The 19,072-nt window shown below is 51.9% G+C and overlaps 2 protein-coding genes and 1 long non-coding RNA gene across 4 annotated transcripts; 1 reads left to right on the forward strand and 2 right to left on the reverse strand.

Moving 5' to 3' along the window:
- Positions 1-99: 99 nt before the first annotated feature.
- LOC147002855 (uncharacterized) lies at positions 100-4,556 on the forward strand. Of its 2 annotated transcripts, XR_015047813.1 has the most exons (4): positions 100-391; positions 2,545-2,625; positions 2,800-2,850; positions 3,587-4,556. It is a non-coding gene; the product is annotated as an uncharacterized LOC147002855 (long non-coding RNA). The 2 variants fall into 2 exon arrangements; XR_015047814.1 differs by lacking the exon at positions 2,800-2,850.
- Gdpd3 (glycerophosphodiester phosphodiesterase domain containing 3) lies at positions 1,269-10,940 on the reverse strand. Its single transcript, XM_021169063.3, has 10 exons — positions 10,652-10,940; positions 10,317-10,359; positions 9,949-10,084; positions 9,823-9,868; positions 9,572-9,690; positions 9,405-9,494; positions 8,566-8,699; positions 6,304-6,363; positions 6,138-6,189; positions 1,269-1,518 (listed from the first exon to the last, which is right to left on the reverse strand). The coding sequence occupies exons 1-10, from the start codon at positions 10,788-10,790 to the stop codon at positions 1,345-1,347; spliced, it is 993 nt and encodes a 330-aa protein (XP_021024722.1). The 5' UTR covers positions 10,791-10,940; the 3' UTR covers positions 1,269-1,344.
- Positions 10,941-11,446: 506 nt separating this feature from the next.
- Mapk3 (mitogen-activated protein kinase 3) lies at positions 11,447-17,590 on the reverse strand. The gene is made up of 9 exons (XM_021166867.3): positions 17,418-17,590; positions 16,316-16,498; positions 14,025-14,214; positions 13,741-13,857; positions 13,399-13,513; positions 12,917-13,048; positions 12,643-12,752; positions 12,410-12,563; positions 11,447-12,013 (listed from the first exon to the last, which is right to left on the reverse strand). Exons 1-8 carry the CDS (start codon positions 17,588-17,590, stop codon positions 12,441-12,443), a joined length of 1,143 nt encoding a protein of 380 aa, XP_021022526.1. The 3' UTR covers positions 11,447-12,013; positions 12,410-12,440.
- Between the last annotated feature and the right edge of the window lie 1,482 nt (positions 17,591-19,072).

Below are 19,072 nucleotides of genomic sequence, written 5' to 3' on the forward strand. Positions count from 1 at the left end.
CGGCGGCCGCCGTGGCCAATCGGAGCGCCTCATGCAAATGAGGGGGCGCGTCATACGGCGGCCAGCGCAGGCTGGGCTGCCCTTCCCCCTGCTCCGGGCTCCCGCTAGCCGTCTCGCCCGGAAATGCGGCTACGACTCGCAGCCTAACCCAGAGGCTAACCCGGGCCTGATTGCACCTCTGCTGCTCTGCTATCTCTGGTGCTCGAAGAGACAAGGATCCTAACCCGGCATGGGGCTAATAAGAGGGTGTTATCTGTATGCAAACCCCTGGGCAATAGTCGTAATTGTCTTCGTTTATCCACTGACCACTGTCTCACAATCCTGTAGTTTCTCCATTTGACCAGCTTCCTGAGGCTTGGAGAAGAGATCCTCTCCAGAGATTATCCAGATGGTAAGAGTCAAAGTTGGAATTCTCACTTTTCCCAAGCACGTGGAACAGACTGTTAGAAGGGAAGAACTAAAGGTGTCCTTCTATTAGACTCCCAGGAACTAACGCTTTAAAAATCTCTACTGCTGAGCATCATCTGCTCCAGGCATTCTCTGGTATGCCTGGCCTCGAGGTTTCTGTAGGTCTGACCCCAGTGAAAATGTCTGTTTAATCGTGTGTCTGGTATACTTAGACTTTTGTTCACTGCAGAGTCCCAGGAACCGGCAGGCTTGAAAAGTGCTGCACTGAGAATATTCATTAAATGAACTAGGTTCCAATGATGGAGATCAGAAAGTAGACAGCAGGTACCATGGGGGAGCCTGCGAGCTAATCCTTGTCTGCCTGCTGCAGTTCAGCTCAGCACATGAGGTGCCCAACATCAGTAACATAAGGAAATTCAGTCCCTTGTATATGCCTGGGTCTCTTAATGGTTTCAGGACAACCACTTATCTCTGAATCTCTAGAGTCGAGGGCCAGGATGCTTGGGTTAGCATGCTTTAGAGTGGAGGCCAAGCTGGCACAGGGTGTGGTGCCACTCTGCTGGGTTTGGAATGTAGTGGAACAAGTGGGCCAGCCTACTGACACCCCCAGGCTTTTATTTGCAGGGGTGTCAATGGGCAGAGTCTCACTTTGTAGCCCTGGCATTATAACTCACAGAAATCCACCTGCCTCTGCCTTCCAAGTACTGAGGTTAAAGATGTTTAAGCCTAGGCCCAGCTCACCCCAGGCTTTCTTGATCTCCCCTAAGATGCTATGTGCACTTGCTTGCAGTAAACTCTGAGCTGCATTCATGGTATATGCAAACCTTCTACCACCAAGTTCCATCCCCAGCCGCTAATGCCATCTTTTATAGCCTCCCGAATCGACCCTCCAACCCCTTGTTCCATGAACTATGTTACTGACAGGAAAATATTTATTTATTTTTTAAGAGAAAGACAGGACAGGGCCTCAGGCTGAGGAGGCTGGGTCTCTTCTTCCTGCTTGTCCAGGTAGTGTCTCAGGGCTGTGGGGTAATCGGTCATGACGCCATTGGCTCCCAAGCTGAAGGCCACTTCAAAATCCGATTCTTCATTAAGACACCAAAATAACACCTGGACAGCGGAAGAAAACAGGTTACTTTCCAAACACCAACCCAAAGCTTCCTTTGGCGTCCAGGAGGTGGCAGCCCCTCCTTCTGCACAGACCTCCCAGAACCGGTGTCCTGGAGAGCTGATGGTTCTCTTTTTTAGAAATTTCCAAATTGGTTATTAAACACAGCTCCTGTCAAAACTTAAGTATAGGATCTTGGAGCCAAGTGTGGCCGTGCATGTTTGTAACTCTGCACTTGGGAGGCCATCTGGGCTACACAGAGTAGCAGCCAGCCGGGGTTATCTAGTAAACCTCGGCCTCAAAAACAAATACATAAACCACGTAATTACATGAGCTTGCAGTGGAACAGTCTCAGAACTCAGGACGCAGAGGAAGTGGATCTCTGCGAGTTTTAGGCCAGGTCTATATAGTAAGTTTTAGGCCAGCCAGAGTTGACAGTGAAACGTTGTCTCAAAACAAACAAGGAATTCAATAAGAACAAAAGTAAAGTTGTAGTGTGGTGGTACTATGTTTGTTTTTATAGCACCGAGATAGAAGGGAAAGGAATGCAAAGATACCTTGTGTTACACAGGGAGTTCAAGGGCCAGCCTGGGCTGTATGAGACCTGTGACAAACAATCCAAGAGCTGGGGGCTGTTGCTCAATGGTTTAACCCTGGCCTCTTATGTGCAAAGCCCTGGGTTTGATTCCCAGTACTACAAAACAAATCAAACAAAAACACAAACAGGGGCCAGTGACCTGACTCAGCAGGTAAAGTCACCTGAGGAGCTGCGCTAGATCCCCAGGAACCACAGGGTGGAAGGAGAGGACTGCCTCCTGCAACACACACCCTGTGACCTCGGCAGGCAGTGTGGGGTGTGCACCCCATACATGCAATATATGTCTTAAGTTATAAAAAGCCCATCACTGATTATTTTATAATTTATGGTCTCTTTTCCCTTCCCTCTCCTCCCCTCTCTTCTCCTACTCTTCTCTTCTCTTCTCTTCTCTTCTCTTCTCTTCTCTTCTCTTCTTCTCTTCTCTTGTTAGGGTCTCATGTAACCAAGTTGGCCTCAGACTCTTGAACCTTGGACTTCTGTCCTGTTTCCATCTCTGGTGCTCAGGTTTCGGGTATGTACCATTATACCTGTTTTTTTTTTTTTTTTTTTTTTTTTTTTTTTTTAATTTCTTTTTCCTTTGCTGTTCTTTTTCCAATTTATTTGTATTTATTTTAAAATTAAAAAATGTATTTGTTGGCTAGGTAAGAGTGATTTGTCTGCATATATGTTTGTTTACCACATATAGGTCTGATGCCAACAGCCGTCTGATCCCCTGGAACTGGAGTTATGAATGATTGTAAGCCAGTGATTATGGGTGCTGGGAACCAAACTTGGACCCTCTAGAAGAACAGCAAATGCTCTTAATTGATGAGCCATTGCTCCCATCCCATTACTTTTTTTTTTTTTTTTTGGAGTGCCAGTGACTGAACCCAGGGCTTTGGGGCTGCTAGGCAAGTTCCTCTACCAAATGAGCTACATCCCCAGCCATTGGCTTCTATTTTTTTTTTTTTAAAGATTTATTTATTTATTATATGTAAGTACACTGTAGCTGACTTCAGACACTCCAGAAGAGGGCGCCAGATCTCGTTACGGATGGTTGTGAGCCACCATGTGGTTGCTGGGATTTGAACTCTGGACCTTCGGAAGAGCAGTCGGGTGCTCTTACCCACTGAGCCATCTCACCAGCCCCCTTTTTTTTTTTTTTTTTTTAGGTTTTTTCGAGACAGGGTTTCTCTGTATAGCCCTGGCTGTCCTGGAACTTACTCTGTAGACCAGGCTGGCCTCGAACTCAGAAATCCACCTGCCTCTGCCTCCCAAGTGCTGGGATTAAAGGCGTGCGCCACCACGCCCGGCCCTGGCTTCTATTTTTTAACAATTTTATTTTATTTATTTATTTATGAGGGGGCGGATGCACATCACACCAAGTTTGTAGGCTAGAGGACAGCTCTTAGGTCATCAGGGTGATGGCAGAAGCCTTTAGCCACTGAATCACTTTACTGCCTTCCTTGTTTGTTTTCTCTCTGTTGTTTTAGAACTCACCATCTTCCTACCTCTTTCCCAAGTATCTTGTGTATGGGCTGCTGCACCTGGCTGACATGGTATCTCAGTTTGTGTTTCGGTTGCTGTGAAGAGACACCATGGCCAAGGCAACATAAAGGAAAACATCTCATCGGGGCTGGCTTACAGTTTCAGAGGTTCAGCCCATTATCATCAAGGATCTCTCTTCCACACTGGGCAGAGCTTGAACATAGGACCTCAAATCCCAAATCCATGGTGCTGACTTCCTCCAACAAGGCCACCCCCCCAACAGTGCCACTTCCCCTGGGCCAGGCATATTCAAACAACCATGCCTGGCATTGGGTCTCTGGATGCCTTAGTTGAACAAATGAGGGTTCAGTCTTTAAACATGTGCAGATCAGAGGTGTGAGAGGGCAGGCAAGGAAAACCTCTCTGTCTTTCTGCCTCATCAGAGCCAGACACAGGCAGCAGGCAGAGCCTCTCTTGAGTTAACCCTTCCATCTGTCCCAACTGCTGTCACCCAAGTCTGGCTCCTGTCCATGGCAGTATCAGGCTTTTTTTGTTTTTGTTTTTGTTTTTGATTTTTTCAAGACAGGGTTTCTCTGTGTAGCCCTGGCTGTCCTGGAACTCACTTTGTAGACCAGGCTGGCCTCGAACTCAGAAATCCGCCTGCCTCTGCCTCCCGAGTGCTGGGATTAAAGGCGTGCGCCACCACGCCCGGCCAGTATCAGGCTCTTAAGGACACTGTTTACCCACCACCACACAGTCTCCATATTATACACCAAATGACTTTATTCAGTGAATTTATCTGGATTGGGTTTCCTGTGGTAGACTTTCAAGAGCTTCCCTTCCTGAAGATCCCGATCCTATTAGACACGAGGCCAGTGGGCCTAATTGACCTCCACTGCCCTCAGCCTAGGGAATCCACCCAGTTTCTCAGAGCCCAGCCTCTTGCTCCTCCAAGCTGTAGCCCCCCACCCCCGCCCCCGCCATCCCCCGTAGATGCCTGCCTATGATGCTGTCCCCCTCCTCAAGAGCCAAATTTGTCCCTCCATGCTCATGACTAATCCCCCCTCCCTCCCTCCGTCGCTGACAGTTCTGGCTCCTGTCCTTGGCTGCAACATCACAGCACACGTGGGGCTAACAGGCTTCTTTCTTTCCCCATATTTGAGAGAAAGCTCTCGTTCCAGGTAAATGTCTGGAGCCCTCTCAGTACAGCTGATTAGAAAATATCTTAAGTCTGGGGCTGAGGCTATGGCTCAGTGGTTAAAAGCACTGGCTGCTCTTCCAGAAGACCTGGGTTCAAATCCTAGCACCCATATTGGCCGCTTACAACTAACTATCTGTAACTCCAAGATCTGATACCCTCACACAGACAGACATGCAGACCAATGTATATAAAATAAAATTATAAATTATTTTTTTTAAAAGTCCAAGGTCCAAAGCCAGGCACAGTGGTTTATGCCTGTAATTCTACCATTAGGGAGGCAGGGGCAGGAGGATTACCATGAGTTTGAGGTCAGTCTAGCCTGCATAAAAAACCAGGGGCTGGAGAGACGGCTCAGTGGTTAAAAGCACTGGTTACCCTCCCAGAAGACGATGCTTCAGTTCCCAGCTCCCACATAATGGCTTACAACAATCTCATACCTAACCTCTTTGGAGACCAGGCACACATATGTGGTACACAGACATTCATGTATGTAAGACACCCATACACATAAAACAAGACAATAAAAATAAAAAAGAAACCAACCAGACAAAACCATGGTCAGGCATAGTGGCACATGACCTTGTCCCCAGCATTCAAGAGCCAGAGACAGGTAGCTCTCCATGAGGACAGCTTGGCCTATATAGCAAGAGTCATATGGTGAGACCCTGCCTCAGACAAAACAAAAGCAGCAGAAAAAAAAAAAAGACAGCCAAGCAATGATGGTGCAAGCCTTTAGAGAGACAGACGCAGGAGGATCTCTCTGAGTACTAGGCCAGCCTGGTCTACAGAGCGAGTTCCAGGACAGTCAAGGCTACACACACACACACACACACACACACACACACACAGAGCAAAACAACAAAGGGGGCTGTCAGCAGTTAAAAACTTCTTGTTGCTCTTCCAGAGGAGCCAGATTTAATCCCAATATCTACACGGCAGCTCAGAACTCTGGATCCGAAACCACCCTCTGGCCTCAGCCCCAGGCCAGATAGAATGCAGGCAAAACATTTATTACACATTAAAAAAAATAAACCACCAAAACAAATCCGAATGCCTTCACTATTTCCATGGACCACAATCAAGGCCGAGCACCAGGTGGGCTGGGCCTGGCTTTCCAGCATGTTCCCAGCTGGCCACAAGCATCGTGACCAGTGCTAATGCTTACCAGTCTCTGATTAAGTACCAGGTACACAGCCAAAAGATCTGCAGACACTTATTCTCTGCAGACGACACTTATTCTCTGCATTTTATAGGTAAAGTAACCGACACTCAGAGGTGTCACAGAATGGCGGAAACTCCGCTCCCAGGCGTACACTGTGAGCCAGCTCCTCGCTGGGGCAGAGCTGAGTCCTCACCTGCACCCCTCGGTCCTGCAAGTGTCGGATCAGACTTTTTCTCATGATGATCCTGGGGGCGGAGGGGACATCAAAGGCGATGATACAGTGATGAGAGGGGACAAAGAAGAAGGGCGGTGGCGAGTCCCCGTGTGGGCCCTCCACCCAGCAGCCCTGCCCACCTCACCATTTTGTAATGGTAGCCCACAGTTGGTTCATCCATCCACAGGGAAATGGGAAGTAAGTCCTGTGGAGAGAAGGGGCGGAGCCAGCTCCTTGGTCTTCTCTTCTCCCCACCCCACCCCCGCCCCCGTGTGTGTGTGTGTGTGTGTGTGTGTGTGTGTGTGTGTCTGTCTGTCTGTCTGTCACAGGGGTGTGGTGGATCATTTCCATGACAGGCCTGGGACCAGCTTGATCCCAGAGCTAGATATCACAGACGTCCTCCTGGTTGAGTCTGGGTGAGGTTTTCTAAATTTTTAATTTTTTGGCTTTTCCAGACAGGGTCTCTTTGTGTAGCCCTGGCTGTCTTGGAACACTCTCAAACTTAAGAGATCCTCCTGCCTCTGCCTCCTGAGTACTGGGATTAAAGGCATGCACCACCACTGCCCCGCCAAGGGTCTGTTTTTAAGAATAGCGGAGGTTGGTCCAGAACTTGCAACCCTCTGGCCTCATCCTCTCAGTGCTGGGATTACAGGTGTGTGCCATGGTGCCCATATTTGGCCAGCTTCTTCAGATGAGACAGTGCTTACTAGGTTGGCTACATGTCGCAACTTATCCTACTCCAGGGACAATTCTTGAGCAGTGTCCTAGGTCAGGCACTGGAGTTTGCCCAGGCTTTTATATTTCCAGCTGTGTAACCTTGGGCAAATCACAGAAACCCTGCGTCTCTGATGTTAATGGGGGAAAGATCATGGCTCTACCATCTGGGAAGGGCACTGTAAGGTAAAGGTTAAATACCCCACATTATGTGAAAACTTTTAACCCTGTGTAAATACTGCAGACACAAAGCTTTGGAACGGGGCTGTGGGGCTGGCTAGCTCTCCTAAGAATCACATAGTAGTAGAAACAGGGCTTTGGGGACAGTCCTGGAGAAGTTGTCAGAAAGGAAAGGGAGGACGCAGGCCCAAGCTAAGAAACTGTCAAGCTCCTGATATACCCTCCTACAGCTACTTTGTTAACAGGGCTTAGTGCAGTGTGGGCTGACTCACCTGAGAGTGAGAGAGCCTGGTTGCTTCCCAGAGGGCCTGACCCAGGCACCTCAGGTTTCTTTACTAGGCCGACCAACCCTCATTATTGTCCTATCACAATGGCACTGACCGGAGGGGTTTTCCATCAAGGGTTTGGATGAATTTCTTCTAAAACTGCATAGCGATATATATTAGCCTGCAAGTTGGGTGGTGTCACCTTAGTGTTGCCAGGCAAGAACCATAGTTGTGCCGGCCCATGATTCCAGCACCGGGAAGGTTGAAGCAGGAGGATTGAGAGTTTGAAGCCAATATATGAGGTCCTTGTCTCAAAAAGTAAACTCACGCCTTCTCCATGGCTTAGTGCAGTGGTTCCCTTTCATACAGTTCCTTACATCGTGGTGACCCCCAACCATCAAATTATTGTCATTGTTAATTCACAACTATAATTTTGTGGCTGTTAGGAACTGTAAGTATTGTGTTTTCCAGTGGTCTTAGACAACCCCTGTGAAAAGGTTGTCCCCACCCCACCCTCCCCCGGGGTCTTGACCAACAGGTTGAGAGCCAGTGGCTTAGTGGATAAAGGTCCTTGCCAATCCCTGGAACCTACCTAAAGACAGAAAGAATGTTGTCTCTGGCATTCATATATATGCCATCTCTCTCTCCCTGCTCCCCCCCATACACACACACAAACACACACACACACACACACACTCCTATAACAAATTAAAAAAATAAAACAGGTGGTGACCCAGTTGGTAGTGTCCCCAGCATACACAAAACTCTGGGTTCAGCCTCTAGCACTGAATAAAATAGTAGAGGCAGGAGGAATAAAAATTCAATGTCTATCTCAGCTACTTCGTTTCAGGCCAGCTTAAGATACGTGAAATTCTGTCCCAGTAAAGCAAAACAAAATAAAAAGGAGGTCACTATCTTCTTTAAAGGGCTTTGGGATCGAGAGACAGCTCAGTGGTTAAGAACTTGCTCCTCTTTTAGAGAACCTGAATTTGGTTCTAAGTATTCATGTCAGGTAAGTCACAGCTACCTGTAACTCTAAACCAGGGCATCTGACATCTTCTTCTGACCTCTCTAGGGAACTGCACACATGTGGTATATACATACACACACACACACACACAAATATTTAAAGAACCTTGAGGTCTCTGAGGAAATTAGGAAACTGGGGGTCCTGGGTCATTGCCACACAAATCCTGGGCAATGTGGCCCGAGCAGAGAGGTCCTAAGCCCCATCTCACCACCAGTACCTGTTGATGATGGTGGGCAGGAAACAGAAGAAAAACTTCTCAGGGATGGAGACAAAAGGGAGCAGCCCCAGGTAGTAGAGCAGCAGTATCCAGAACGATCGCCATATCGTGAAGGCCATGGGCATCTCGGGGTTCTGGGAGGCAGGGGAGAGGTGAGAGGGTAGACCCATCTATCTGCATCATGGGCAGCAGAGAGGTGGTACTCGCCAAAAAAGGGTCAGAGCTGGACATCACAGTCACACCTTGACCGGTATAATGGTTAATTCTGTCAGTTTGATTGGCTTAAGTGGTAGTACCTAGGAGTTTGGTGAAATACACCTGTGAGCATGTGTGAGGATGTTTCCACAAAATTAGCCATGGGAGGAGACCCACCCGAACTCGGGCAGCAGCTTCTCCGTAGGCTTAGAAGGGGAAGCAACAGCCCAGCATCTCCTTCCAAAAATGGAATCTATCCTGTTCTTTCCACCTCTCAGGCTCATGACAATGGGGAAGAAGGAAGAAGCCAGCCCAGGCGTTATCTCTGCCCCTAAGCTGTTAACGTCGAGGCCTCCTTCTCATGCCCTCTTGACTTCTAGCTATGGGACCAAAGTAATATGGATTAAAACCTCTGGAACGATGAGCCATGTGGCCTGAAGTCTGTCACAGTACCAAACACCTGACCAAAGCCAGTATTAGAGGTTTTCCAAAGCAGGTCTCATGGTTAACACCATGCCTATACAGTCACAAGTTCCACTTTTCCAATCCTGCTCTTGGGGACTGTGCTGAAGGCTAGTATCTGGGGCCCTCCCTCCTTGGGTTGGGGTGGCCTGTAACCCCATGGCAGAAAAAGACGGACTCACAGCAGCCCTGCATCTCTTCATGACTGAGCTCTTCTCTGCAGCCCAAATTGTAATCTCATTTCGGTCAAAGCGCCTAGTCAGGTTGGCCACCTAGGATGGAGAGAAGGGGTATAAAGGAAGCCAGGCCTCTCTCGGGCCTGCCCTCAGCTGCTGGGCTATAGTACTACCTTGTGAATGAGTTCTTCATTTCTTTCTTTGACCTCCAAGCACATGGGAGTCCTTGGAAATTTCTGGAATACACCCTCCAAGCTAATCATGTGCCGGTCTGACCCGTGGGCAAAATGGCCTGGGCGGGGGGGAGGGGTGTCACAAAAACTGGGGTCAGAGTAGGATAAACAGGCTGGGGTGGGGGGGGCGTGTTAATGAGAGTATATAGGAAGATGGCTAGGCAGCGCAAGGGTGGCTACACGCATCCTACCTGGCGAGAAGTAAATTTCCAATTCTTCCTTGTAGAGGGGCAGCTCCTGTGGAGAGCAGAGAAGCGTCATCAGGGTGCACGCGTGAAAGTAATGCAGCCCTCAGTATGAGGGGCTGCAAAACTCACCTCAAAGTCCAGGGTGTTCACATCCTTATTTAGGCCTGACTGGCGGGACAGGTTCTTGTCGTGTGACACTACCACCACGCCATCCCGGGTGAGCTGGCAGTCAAATTCCAAGAGATCTGCTCGCTGGGCCATGGAACTATGGGAGCAAAGGTTGGTGGGGGAAGAGGACACAGGAAGGACCAGGGCATGTAGTGGAGGGGAAATATTGGTACAGAATTTATGGTGGGACATGTGACCACACCTACACAGTTCTAGGAACTTCCAGATACCCAGTTTATGAAGCGAGTAAGTAGCACCCCTGGTTGTCCAGCAGAGCACAGCCTACAACCCCACAACCTCACATGGAACTTGATGGGGCTTGGACTCACTTCTCTACTGCTTCCATGGTGTTCTCCAGTCGCTCCCCAGACCCTGTGGAAAGCAGTTTGGGTGGATCCCCGGGACCTGGCTTGACCTTCCTGCTTACCTTTCTTCCTGACGGTCTCCCACTTGCTTTAGGCTTCCTCTCTTCCAATCAGTTGAACTGGCCTCTCCTTCCCTGCCACACACCCTCCAGGCCCCGAGACTCTCCTTAACTCGCTCTTTTTAACATTCACTCAAGCCCTGCACCTTGAGGATGGGCTGCCCACCCTGACACCTGTCTTGTTAGGCTCACTCCACCCTAAATGGATTCCTGCCCTTCCACCTCCCTGACTCAGTTCACCTCCACGGTGGGCAGCCAGGCGGATAGGGAAGACGGGAGCCCGCGGCGTGTGCAGCAGATGAGGTCGGCGCAGGAAGAAGATGGAGAGCATGATGTAACTGCCCAGGGTGGGCAGAACAAAGTACAGGAGAGGGATCATAGCCTCGCTCCACGGCAGGCTTCTGTCAAAAGCACAACCTTCCCTGTCCCAAAGGGCTCTGATGCCTGCCTGCTCAGCCAGTGTAGGCTGGCTCCACCACCGGGCAGCGCCACGCCCATGGACCTGCTGAGCCTGCTGGGTGCTGCTGGAACGTGGCCAGACTACAGTATGGCCCAGAGCTGGGGCCAGGCACAGGAACTGAGGCAGGCAGCCCTGGGTTCCATGTTCAGAGACCTTTCACAGATCCCAGCACACCCTTTTGTTCTTGACCATGTGTGTGGGGGGGATTAAGCAGCCCCACCCCCACCCCCACCCCCTAGTGTTAGATCTTTCTGCCTCCCATAGGTGTTTGTCAACAGGATCTGTAACTTATTACACATTTGCCACTTCCCGGGAACTTGGGGGTGTGTAAGGTACCCCCTGAGTCACCCCAACTCACTCCAAGCAGTTAAACAGGAAGCTGTTAGGGAAGACAGTGACTAAAGGGAAACTGACCCCTTCCCAGGAGACTGGCACTCCTTAGAACCCAACCTCGTCCCTGGCCAGCTGGAGCCAAAGACTACCAGGGCTATGTAAAGCCACAGCTGGAGGCAGGGGGCAGTTGTGAGTGCGGTATGCTGGGGTCGCGTCGGCATACACAGACAGAGGCAGGCTCATCCATATACACATCTCTATATTTATATATTAGATACAGGCACGGGGAGGTGGGGAGGGGCACCGGCTCTCCACGGGCCCCACCCCCACATCCAATCACCCACACACAGAAGCAGCAAGGGCGTTACATGTGGCAGCTTGAGAGGGAGAGGGTTAGGCCTGGGCTCCTCAGGGAAACTAGCCCTTGAGACTTAGGAATGTTCTGTCAGGGAAAATGGGGTGGGGTTCCAACAAGATGAATAGGGCAGAGCCCTACTCAGTGCCCTCCACCCCTCCGTAGCACAGGTCCTAGGGCGATCATAGCCCCTCCATTCCAGAACGGTCTACCAGAGCCGGGGCTAGCAAGGGTAGATAAAGACACAGCAGCAGAGATCAGCTCTGGGGCCACCTCATCACTCAGGCTATGGGGAGATGGGGCAGGGGATTGGAGTGGGAGAAGCCTGCTTGAAGCAGGAGACCCCAGCAAAGTGAGAGAAGGTGGCCAGGCCCACCCTTGGTCCAGCCTGGGCTGCCGGGGTCTGGGTTGAGCAAAGTTCACTTTCTAACCATCTGCAGAGAAGGAGCAGGATCTGAAGGAAGAAACAGACAGAAAGGAACGGTCAGGGGGGGGAGCCTTGACCCCAGCATCTCTGGACTGTCAAGTTCTGGGGGTCTTGGCTTCTTTATCTGCAGCTAACAAGAGCAGCCACCAAGTGCTACTGTGATTATAGGCTCCCCTCAAAGCATCATGGTATACTCTGCCCCCAAGGCCTGGAGCGGCTGCTCATAAGGGGCGGATCACTCATCCTTGGGTCTCCAGTGATGCTGACAAATGGCAACCGGATGAGCTGGAGGATGCTCAGTCTTACAAGACCCTGGCCCTTTGTTGTTACCACATGTGGATATGCAGAGATGATGCAGCAGCACCCAGGCTGGGCAGCCTCTGACTGGGATGTGGCTGTGCGGAGGCCTTGGGAGGCACTCACCAGATCCATAAGGACAGGGTGTCTGTTCCTGTTAGGGGCCCTCTGGCGCCCCTGGCTGGAAGCGGGCTGTCTCCTGGAAGATCAGCTCCTTCAGCCGCTCCTTGGGGAGGTCGTCCAGCTCCATGTCGAAGGTGAATGGCTCCTCGGCCACTGGCTAGGGGGCAAAGACGGTGAGGCCCAGGCTGGACACTTGGGATACTAACCCCCCTCCCCGCCGCTGGTGGCCGGCTCACCTCATCTGTCGGATCGTAGTACTGTTCCAGGTACGGGTGAGCCAGTGCTTCCTCTACTGTGATGCGCTTGTTTGGGTTGAAGGTTAACATCCGGTCCAGCAGGTCAAGAGCTAAGGCAAGGCAGAGGGCAGCAGTTAGGAGGAAGGCTAAAGGAATCCCATGGACATCCCTTGTCCAGTGCCTGGGGGGCCTATCTACTGAGGCAGGCGTTAGGGTCACACACTCTTCTTTGCCACTGGGTTTTAGCCTACCCTGGGTTCTCGGCTTCACTCACCTTTGGAGTCAGATTTAGGAAAGAGCTTGGCCCAAGCCACCTTGGTTTTCGAGGGCAGAGACTGCAGGTAGTTTCGAGCCTTCATGTTAATGATGCAATTAAGGTCCTCCTGGGATGGGGAACCCAAGATACCTGCGGAGAAACCAGTTGTCTTGGTGAGAAGTCAGGTCCTCTTTCTGGGAACAGATCAGGAAGCAAGACCAGGAGGCCAAGCCCAGCCACGTGCCACCAGTCCTCCCCATCTACCCACTGGAGTAATGACAAAGGGCAAAGAGCCAAGAACCAGGGAGCCCTGGGCTCAGACTCTGGCTGCAGTCTTCTTAGGGGTATGGCTTAGCCTTACTTTCCCCAGCTTTCAAATGGGAAGAAATACCGTGAGATGCTGGGGGAGGCTCCACATGTGGTACCTAATTCTCACCCTCCAGAAATGTCACCTCTGAGAAGCTAACCCCCACCCCTCTCGGCCAGACAGGCCCTCGCACCTAGAATGTGGTTGAGCTGGTCCAGGTAGTGCTTGCCGGGGAAGATGGGCCGGTTAGAGAGCATCTCGGCCAGAATGCAGCCCACAGACCAGATGTCGATGGATTTGGTGTAGCCCTGGGGAGGAGAGTGTGCTGAGCTTCCCGGCCAGCCTCATCAGGGCCATTCCCGGTATTTGGGACAGTCACTATATCCAACTTAGATCTAACACAGCAAAGGGCAGAGGACAGAGCCGAGGAAAACTCTACTCTCTACATCTTGCTAGGGCCCAAGGGTCAGCGGGATTGTGCCTGGGCCCTGAAATGGCTCTAGGACTCCCTCGCAGACATGGGAAACTCTCCTACCTTGGAATTAAGCATGATCTCTGGGGCTCGGTACCAGCGTGTGGCCACATACTCTGTCAGAAAGCCAGTGTGGTCATGTTCAGGGTCAGCAATCCGGGCCAGGCCAAAATCGCAGATCTGGAATCAAACCCAGGCTACTGAACTACACGCCCAAGGCTTCCCCGGCCTAGGAAGTGCCCCTGCCCTGACTGTTCTTGCTTGCCACATTCCAAGGCTGCTTTTGCTAGCCACCCAGAGGCCTCAGGACCAGGGAAGGAGCGGGAGGGAGGCATTTAACCTCTGACCTTAAGGTCGCAGGTGGTGTTGATAAGCAGATTGGAGGGCTTCAGGTCCCGGTGCAGCACATTGGCTGAGTGTATGTACTTGAGGCCCCGGAGGATCTGGTAGAGGAAGTAGCAGATGTGGTCATTGCTCAGCTGCTGGCTTTTAAGCAGCTTGTACAGGTCTGTCTCCATGAGGTCCTGAACAATGTAACTGAGGAGGACTCCAGAGACCCCCACGTCGTCGGGGGGAGTAGGAGAGACTTCGTTAAGGAAAATGGGCTCTGACAAGGAGCTCAGGTAGTCCTTCCAGCGAGGGTCCCTGGGTCGAGCTTCACAAGGCTCGGAGCTGACAGTGTGCAAGGCACATCTATTCTGGGCCCTCAGTTTCCCTACTGGGCGAATGAGAGTGCTGATGGGTGGTAGTGGGAGGCGTAGGAAGAATGGGAGCTCTGAGTTAACCCACTCATGCCTGAAGTCCCCACGCTGCCTCCACAGCCCTGTGCTTTTAACCTGTCCACACTTTTAGTCTCCTGATCTGACAAGCAGGGAGAGTAAGTGTTCTTCAGAGGGTGGCTGTGAGCAGAAAATGCTCACGGAGAAGCAAACATGAAGTAGTGTTGTTACTCCACGGGCAGAGCCATGCGGCTGTTGAGTGGGTTAAACGAGATAATGCACGAATACCATCTGGCACACAGTAACTGTTTGCTTAAAAATAAATGCCTGCCTTATGGGGATGCTTTGTGCCAGAAAAGTGAGGAAGACACTCCCCAACAGTGCGCTCCCACAGAGCGCTTGACCATACACCAGAAGGTGGGGAACTAAGAGTCCTTTTATACTTGAAGGTAAAACAAAGATTAAGCAAAAACAAATGGCTTATCTTTGGAAGAGTAGTCAGGAGCTGGGTAGAGCACCTCACTCCTATCATCTCAGCACTTGGGGAGGCAGGGGCCAGAGGATTGCCTAGAAGTTTAAAGCCAGTCTGGTCTACAAAGTTAGCCTGAGGCCAACCAGGGATACACTGTGAAACTTTCTCACAAAAAAAAAAAAACCCGAAGTCTGAACTGACATGTAAGCTGGGGTTGGTGTCACCCCCGAGGCAATGGCAGTTGGATCTCTGTGAGCTCAGGGCTAGCCTGGTCTACATAGCGAGACCCCCCCCTTTCTCAAAAAGAAGCAGCAAGGGAATAAGCACCTGCAGATATACACACAGGGACCAACCCTGCTGCTTTATAAATGTGCAAGTCTAGAGATGCAGAGACCTGCTGAAGGTCATGCAGCAAGACCGGAGTATGTCGATTTCCTGTGGTCAGAGTTGCAGAGGCTGTAGAACAAATCCTGGCATTGGGAGGGGTGGGTAGGGAAAAGGCCATGGGTGCTACCGTCTGCTAACAATGGAGCCAGGCAGGAAGTAGATATGGACAATGAACTGGATGTCTGAACTAGGCAAGTAGTGTCAAGCAAGGGCTGGACTAACCTCCCTGGTCAAGGTACAAGTCCACAGGTGATCAGGGTGGGGCTCTCAGAAAAGTGGGAAGGCTCCAAGGAAGCCAACTGGGGGAGAAGAGGAAGCTACTAACAGGAACAGCCGAATTCAGGCAGACTCTCAGAGCCCCTCACCCTTCCTTGAGCCCCCGGCCTAGCCAGGGGCAGGAGTGCAAAGGCTTGGCTCCACCCTGTGACTCTAGGGTCCTCAGGTTCCCCCTCGTAACAATACAACGGGGTTTGAAAGCCTCCACTGTCTCCATGTTGGATTAAGTATTGCCCACCCCCTTCCCCCTCGAGAAGGCACTGTAAAACTTAACACAGAGGAGCCTCGGTTTCCTTATCTCTGAAATGGACACAGTAAAACTCATCCGTCACACAGGGAAGCTAGAAGGTTGAATTAGAACCAAAGCACTAGGCCTGCCCAATACCGGTTTTCTCCTTTGCTTTCCATCCAGTGTGAGGTCTCTAAAGAAAGAATCGGGAGTCTGTTGAGCAAGAACAGGCTGTGGGCAGAGACTGGGTCATGTCCCAGACCTGCAGATGTCAGAGGACAAAGCTCCCATAGAGATCGTTTTTCCACAGCATTCTCCCTCCCCACACACCATACTGGGGCACAGAGCAGAAAGGGATGTGTTCAAGGCCACTCCACTTGGCTGCGACAGACCAGGATCCAAGGCCTGCCAGTGTGCTCTCATGCTCTGTAGACTCTCTGCTAAAAAGTTACTTTGCTGGGGCTTTTTTTTGGAGGGTAGTACAAAAGATGACCACAGACAGCAGAGCCAAGCTCCCTAGCCTCGCTCTGGGGCTATAGCTAAGGTGAAGGATACACATCTCTCATGGCTTCCAGGGTGGGTGCTCTGAGGATGTCTCGGATGCCTATAACATTCTCATGGCGGAATCGCAGCAGGATCTGGATCTCCCTCAGCGTGCGCTGACAGTAGGTTTGATGCTCAAAGGGGCTGATCTTCTTGATGGCCACTCTGGTCTTGCGCACGTGGTCATAAGCTGAGCTGAGAGGGCCAGAGAGATGTGTGGCCTTACAAAGGGGGAATCCAGGCCTGGTGGCCCCACCCAGCCCTTGGCTGGGACTGGAGAGAGGAGGAGAGGGTTCTGGCCAAGTGTAAACAATGCTGGCTCCTTCCTGCTGTGAAGGCCTGGGATCTCCAGGGGAAAGCTGGGGATCAGCCAGGCAGCCTTTCAGTGACTTCACAAACAGAGGAAGAGAGTGGCCACTCACCGACTTCCTTTCTCCTGGACCCTCTTACATTCTAGTTGCCCTCACCCTCCTCCCCTTTCCCAAGCTGGACTCTCTCAATCCGAGACAGGTCCAGGGGATGGGAGTTAAATGGAGAAAGTAGATGAAGCCTAGAGGATTCAGTAATGGGACAGGAGAGAAGAGAGAGATAAGGAGGGGCAGGCAGGTCTCCCTGTGCGGTTCCTAGGTCAGAGCTGCTCCCATAGGAACAAAGGCCCAGAGCAGAGCACACAGTGGGGCAGCGAGAACTCACAAACCCGTATCCCACAAAATAAAGCACATTCTAGAGACCCTTCCCTACTTTGGGCCCCTAGCCTTGCCAGGGGCAGAGGTGCAAAGGTTTGCCCCACCCTGAGCTTTGCTCTCCTCTCTCAAACTCTCTGTCACAGCCTCATCAGGGGGTAACCAAGGCTCCCACTACCTGCTCGTGGGTCCCTCACTCCCCCTTCATCCTCTTAGCTCCACCTTTATCTCTAGGGTCCCCCCAGGTGCCCCTCCCTTAACAATACAAGGTGGCTTCAAAGCCTCCAACCCCCCTCCCAGGAGAAAGTGGCGCCTAGTCCTCCAGAAGTCACTGCACGATACTTGCCCTGCGACACTCCGCGAGCCCCCCATGTCCCGGGCACGCACCTGCTGTCCCTGCTCTGAAGCCCCCTCCCGGGACGCCCCCTCACCTGACCATGCCGTACGCGCCCTCGCCGATGTACTGCAGCTGCGTGTAGCGTGGGCCCACGTCGAATGGCTGCCCCTTCACCACCTCCACCTCCCCCGGGACCACCGGGACGACCCCAGCAGTTCCCCTGGGCTCCCCGCCCCCGCCCCCCGGAGCCGCCGCCGCCGCCGCCATCTCCACTCCTCCCGCCTCCCCCCGCTGCCCCGCCCGCGGCCCCGCCCCTCCCTACCGCCCTGTCACCGCGGGGCCGCGCGCCAGGCTCCGCCCCCGCCCCCGCGCGTCCCGCCCCCGCGCCTGCCGGGCGAGCCTGCGCGGGCCCGACACGTCACGTGGTCTCCTGGGCGCGCACCCGGCTTTCCCGCCTAGTAACGCTGTTCCTTCCCTGCCTTGGCCTCTAGGATACTTTAGTCGGCCAAGAGAGTTCTGCAGCCCCAGGGGCCAGTGGCCCTCAGTAATGCTAAGGGAACCCACCGAGCTCACAGTTAACCTTTGGAGACCTACCTCTCACCTTCTTTGTTTCATTTAAACAGACAGTGGTAATCCAGGCTAGCCCCAAAGGCTCTCTATGTGGTGGAGGTTGGCCTTGAACACATCCTCCTGCCTTTAGGCCTGAGCCCATCATACAGATTCAGGATGCTACTAGGCAAGCATCCTACCAACTGAGCCACATCTCCATCCTTTCTTTTCTCTTTCTTTTTTAAGAGGGTCTCTTGACATGGAACTGGCTGTTCTGGAACTCACTATGTAGACCAGGTAACCAGGCTGGCCTCAACATACTAACTTGCCAGTGCTGGGATTCGTTAGAAGCTGTATCCCCATGCCCAGCTTCCATAATTTCTTATTCGTTTATTTGCCACATTTTTTAATTGTGTGTGTTGGGGCGTGAGTATGTCACAGAGCCTGTGTGGAGGTCAGAGGACATCTGATTCCTTCCACCATGTGGTCCCAGGTGTCCAACTCAGGCTGTCAGACTTGGTAGGAGTGGGCCACCCTGAGGTGCTGAGGGAGCGTATCTTACGTTTTATAACGAGGAAGCAATCTGGAGGGTGGTGGACGGTAAGCAGCACTGGGAAGCTGTGAAGTCGGTCCTGACTCCAGTGTGAAGACGCAGGCCTGCGGGGGGGGGGGGGGGGCTCAGGTGTGTGCTGAGGCCCCAGTGTCATCCACGTCCTCTGCCTGATTGCCCAGAGGACATTGCAACCCAGTTCACTTCACGGGAGAAGGAGGGAAAGGGCGGTAGCTGTGGACAAAGGTAACTAAATCAATTAGAATGCACTATCAGCTTTTCTCTGTCTCTGTCTGTCTCTGTCTTTCTGTCCTCCCCGCTCCCCCGACGCTGGGCTGGTAAGATGGTTGGGTAGGTAAAGATGCTTGCCAAGCATGAGTTGGATCTCTGGGACCTTCACAATGGAAATTAGAGAATTAGTTCCTGCAGGTTTTCCTCCAACCAACACAAGCATGAATGTGGACAGACACATATTCACACACAAAATAAATAAAATAGAACCTAAAAATTATGTGCACGTCTGTCTACAGGTGTGTGCACATGAGTGCAGGTGCCCACCAAGGCCGGAGGAATGAGACCTTCTGAAACTAGAGTTCTAAGAGGTTGTGAGCCACCTGTTATAGGTGCCAGGAATCAAACTTGGGGGGTCC

The sequence above is a fragment of the Mus caroli genome, unplaced genomic scaffold (genome assembly GCF_978045245.1).
Source record: "Mus caroli unplaced genomic scaffold, Mus_caroli_1 scaffold_8, whole genome shotgun sequence".
NCBI lineage: Eukaryota > Metazoa > Chordata > Mammalia > Rodentia > Muridae > Mus > Mus caroli.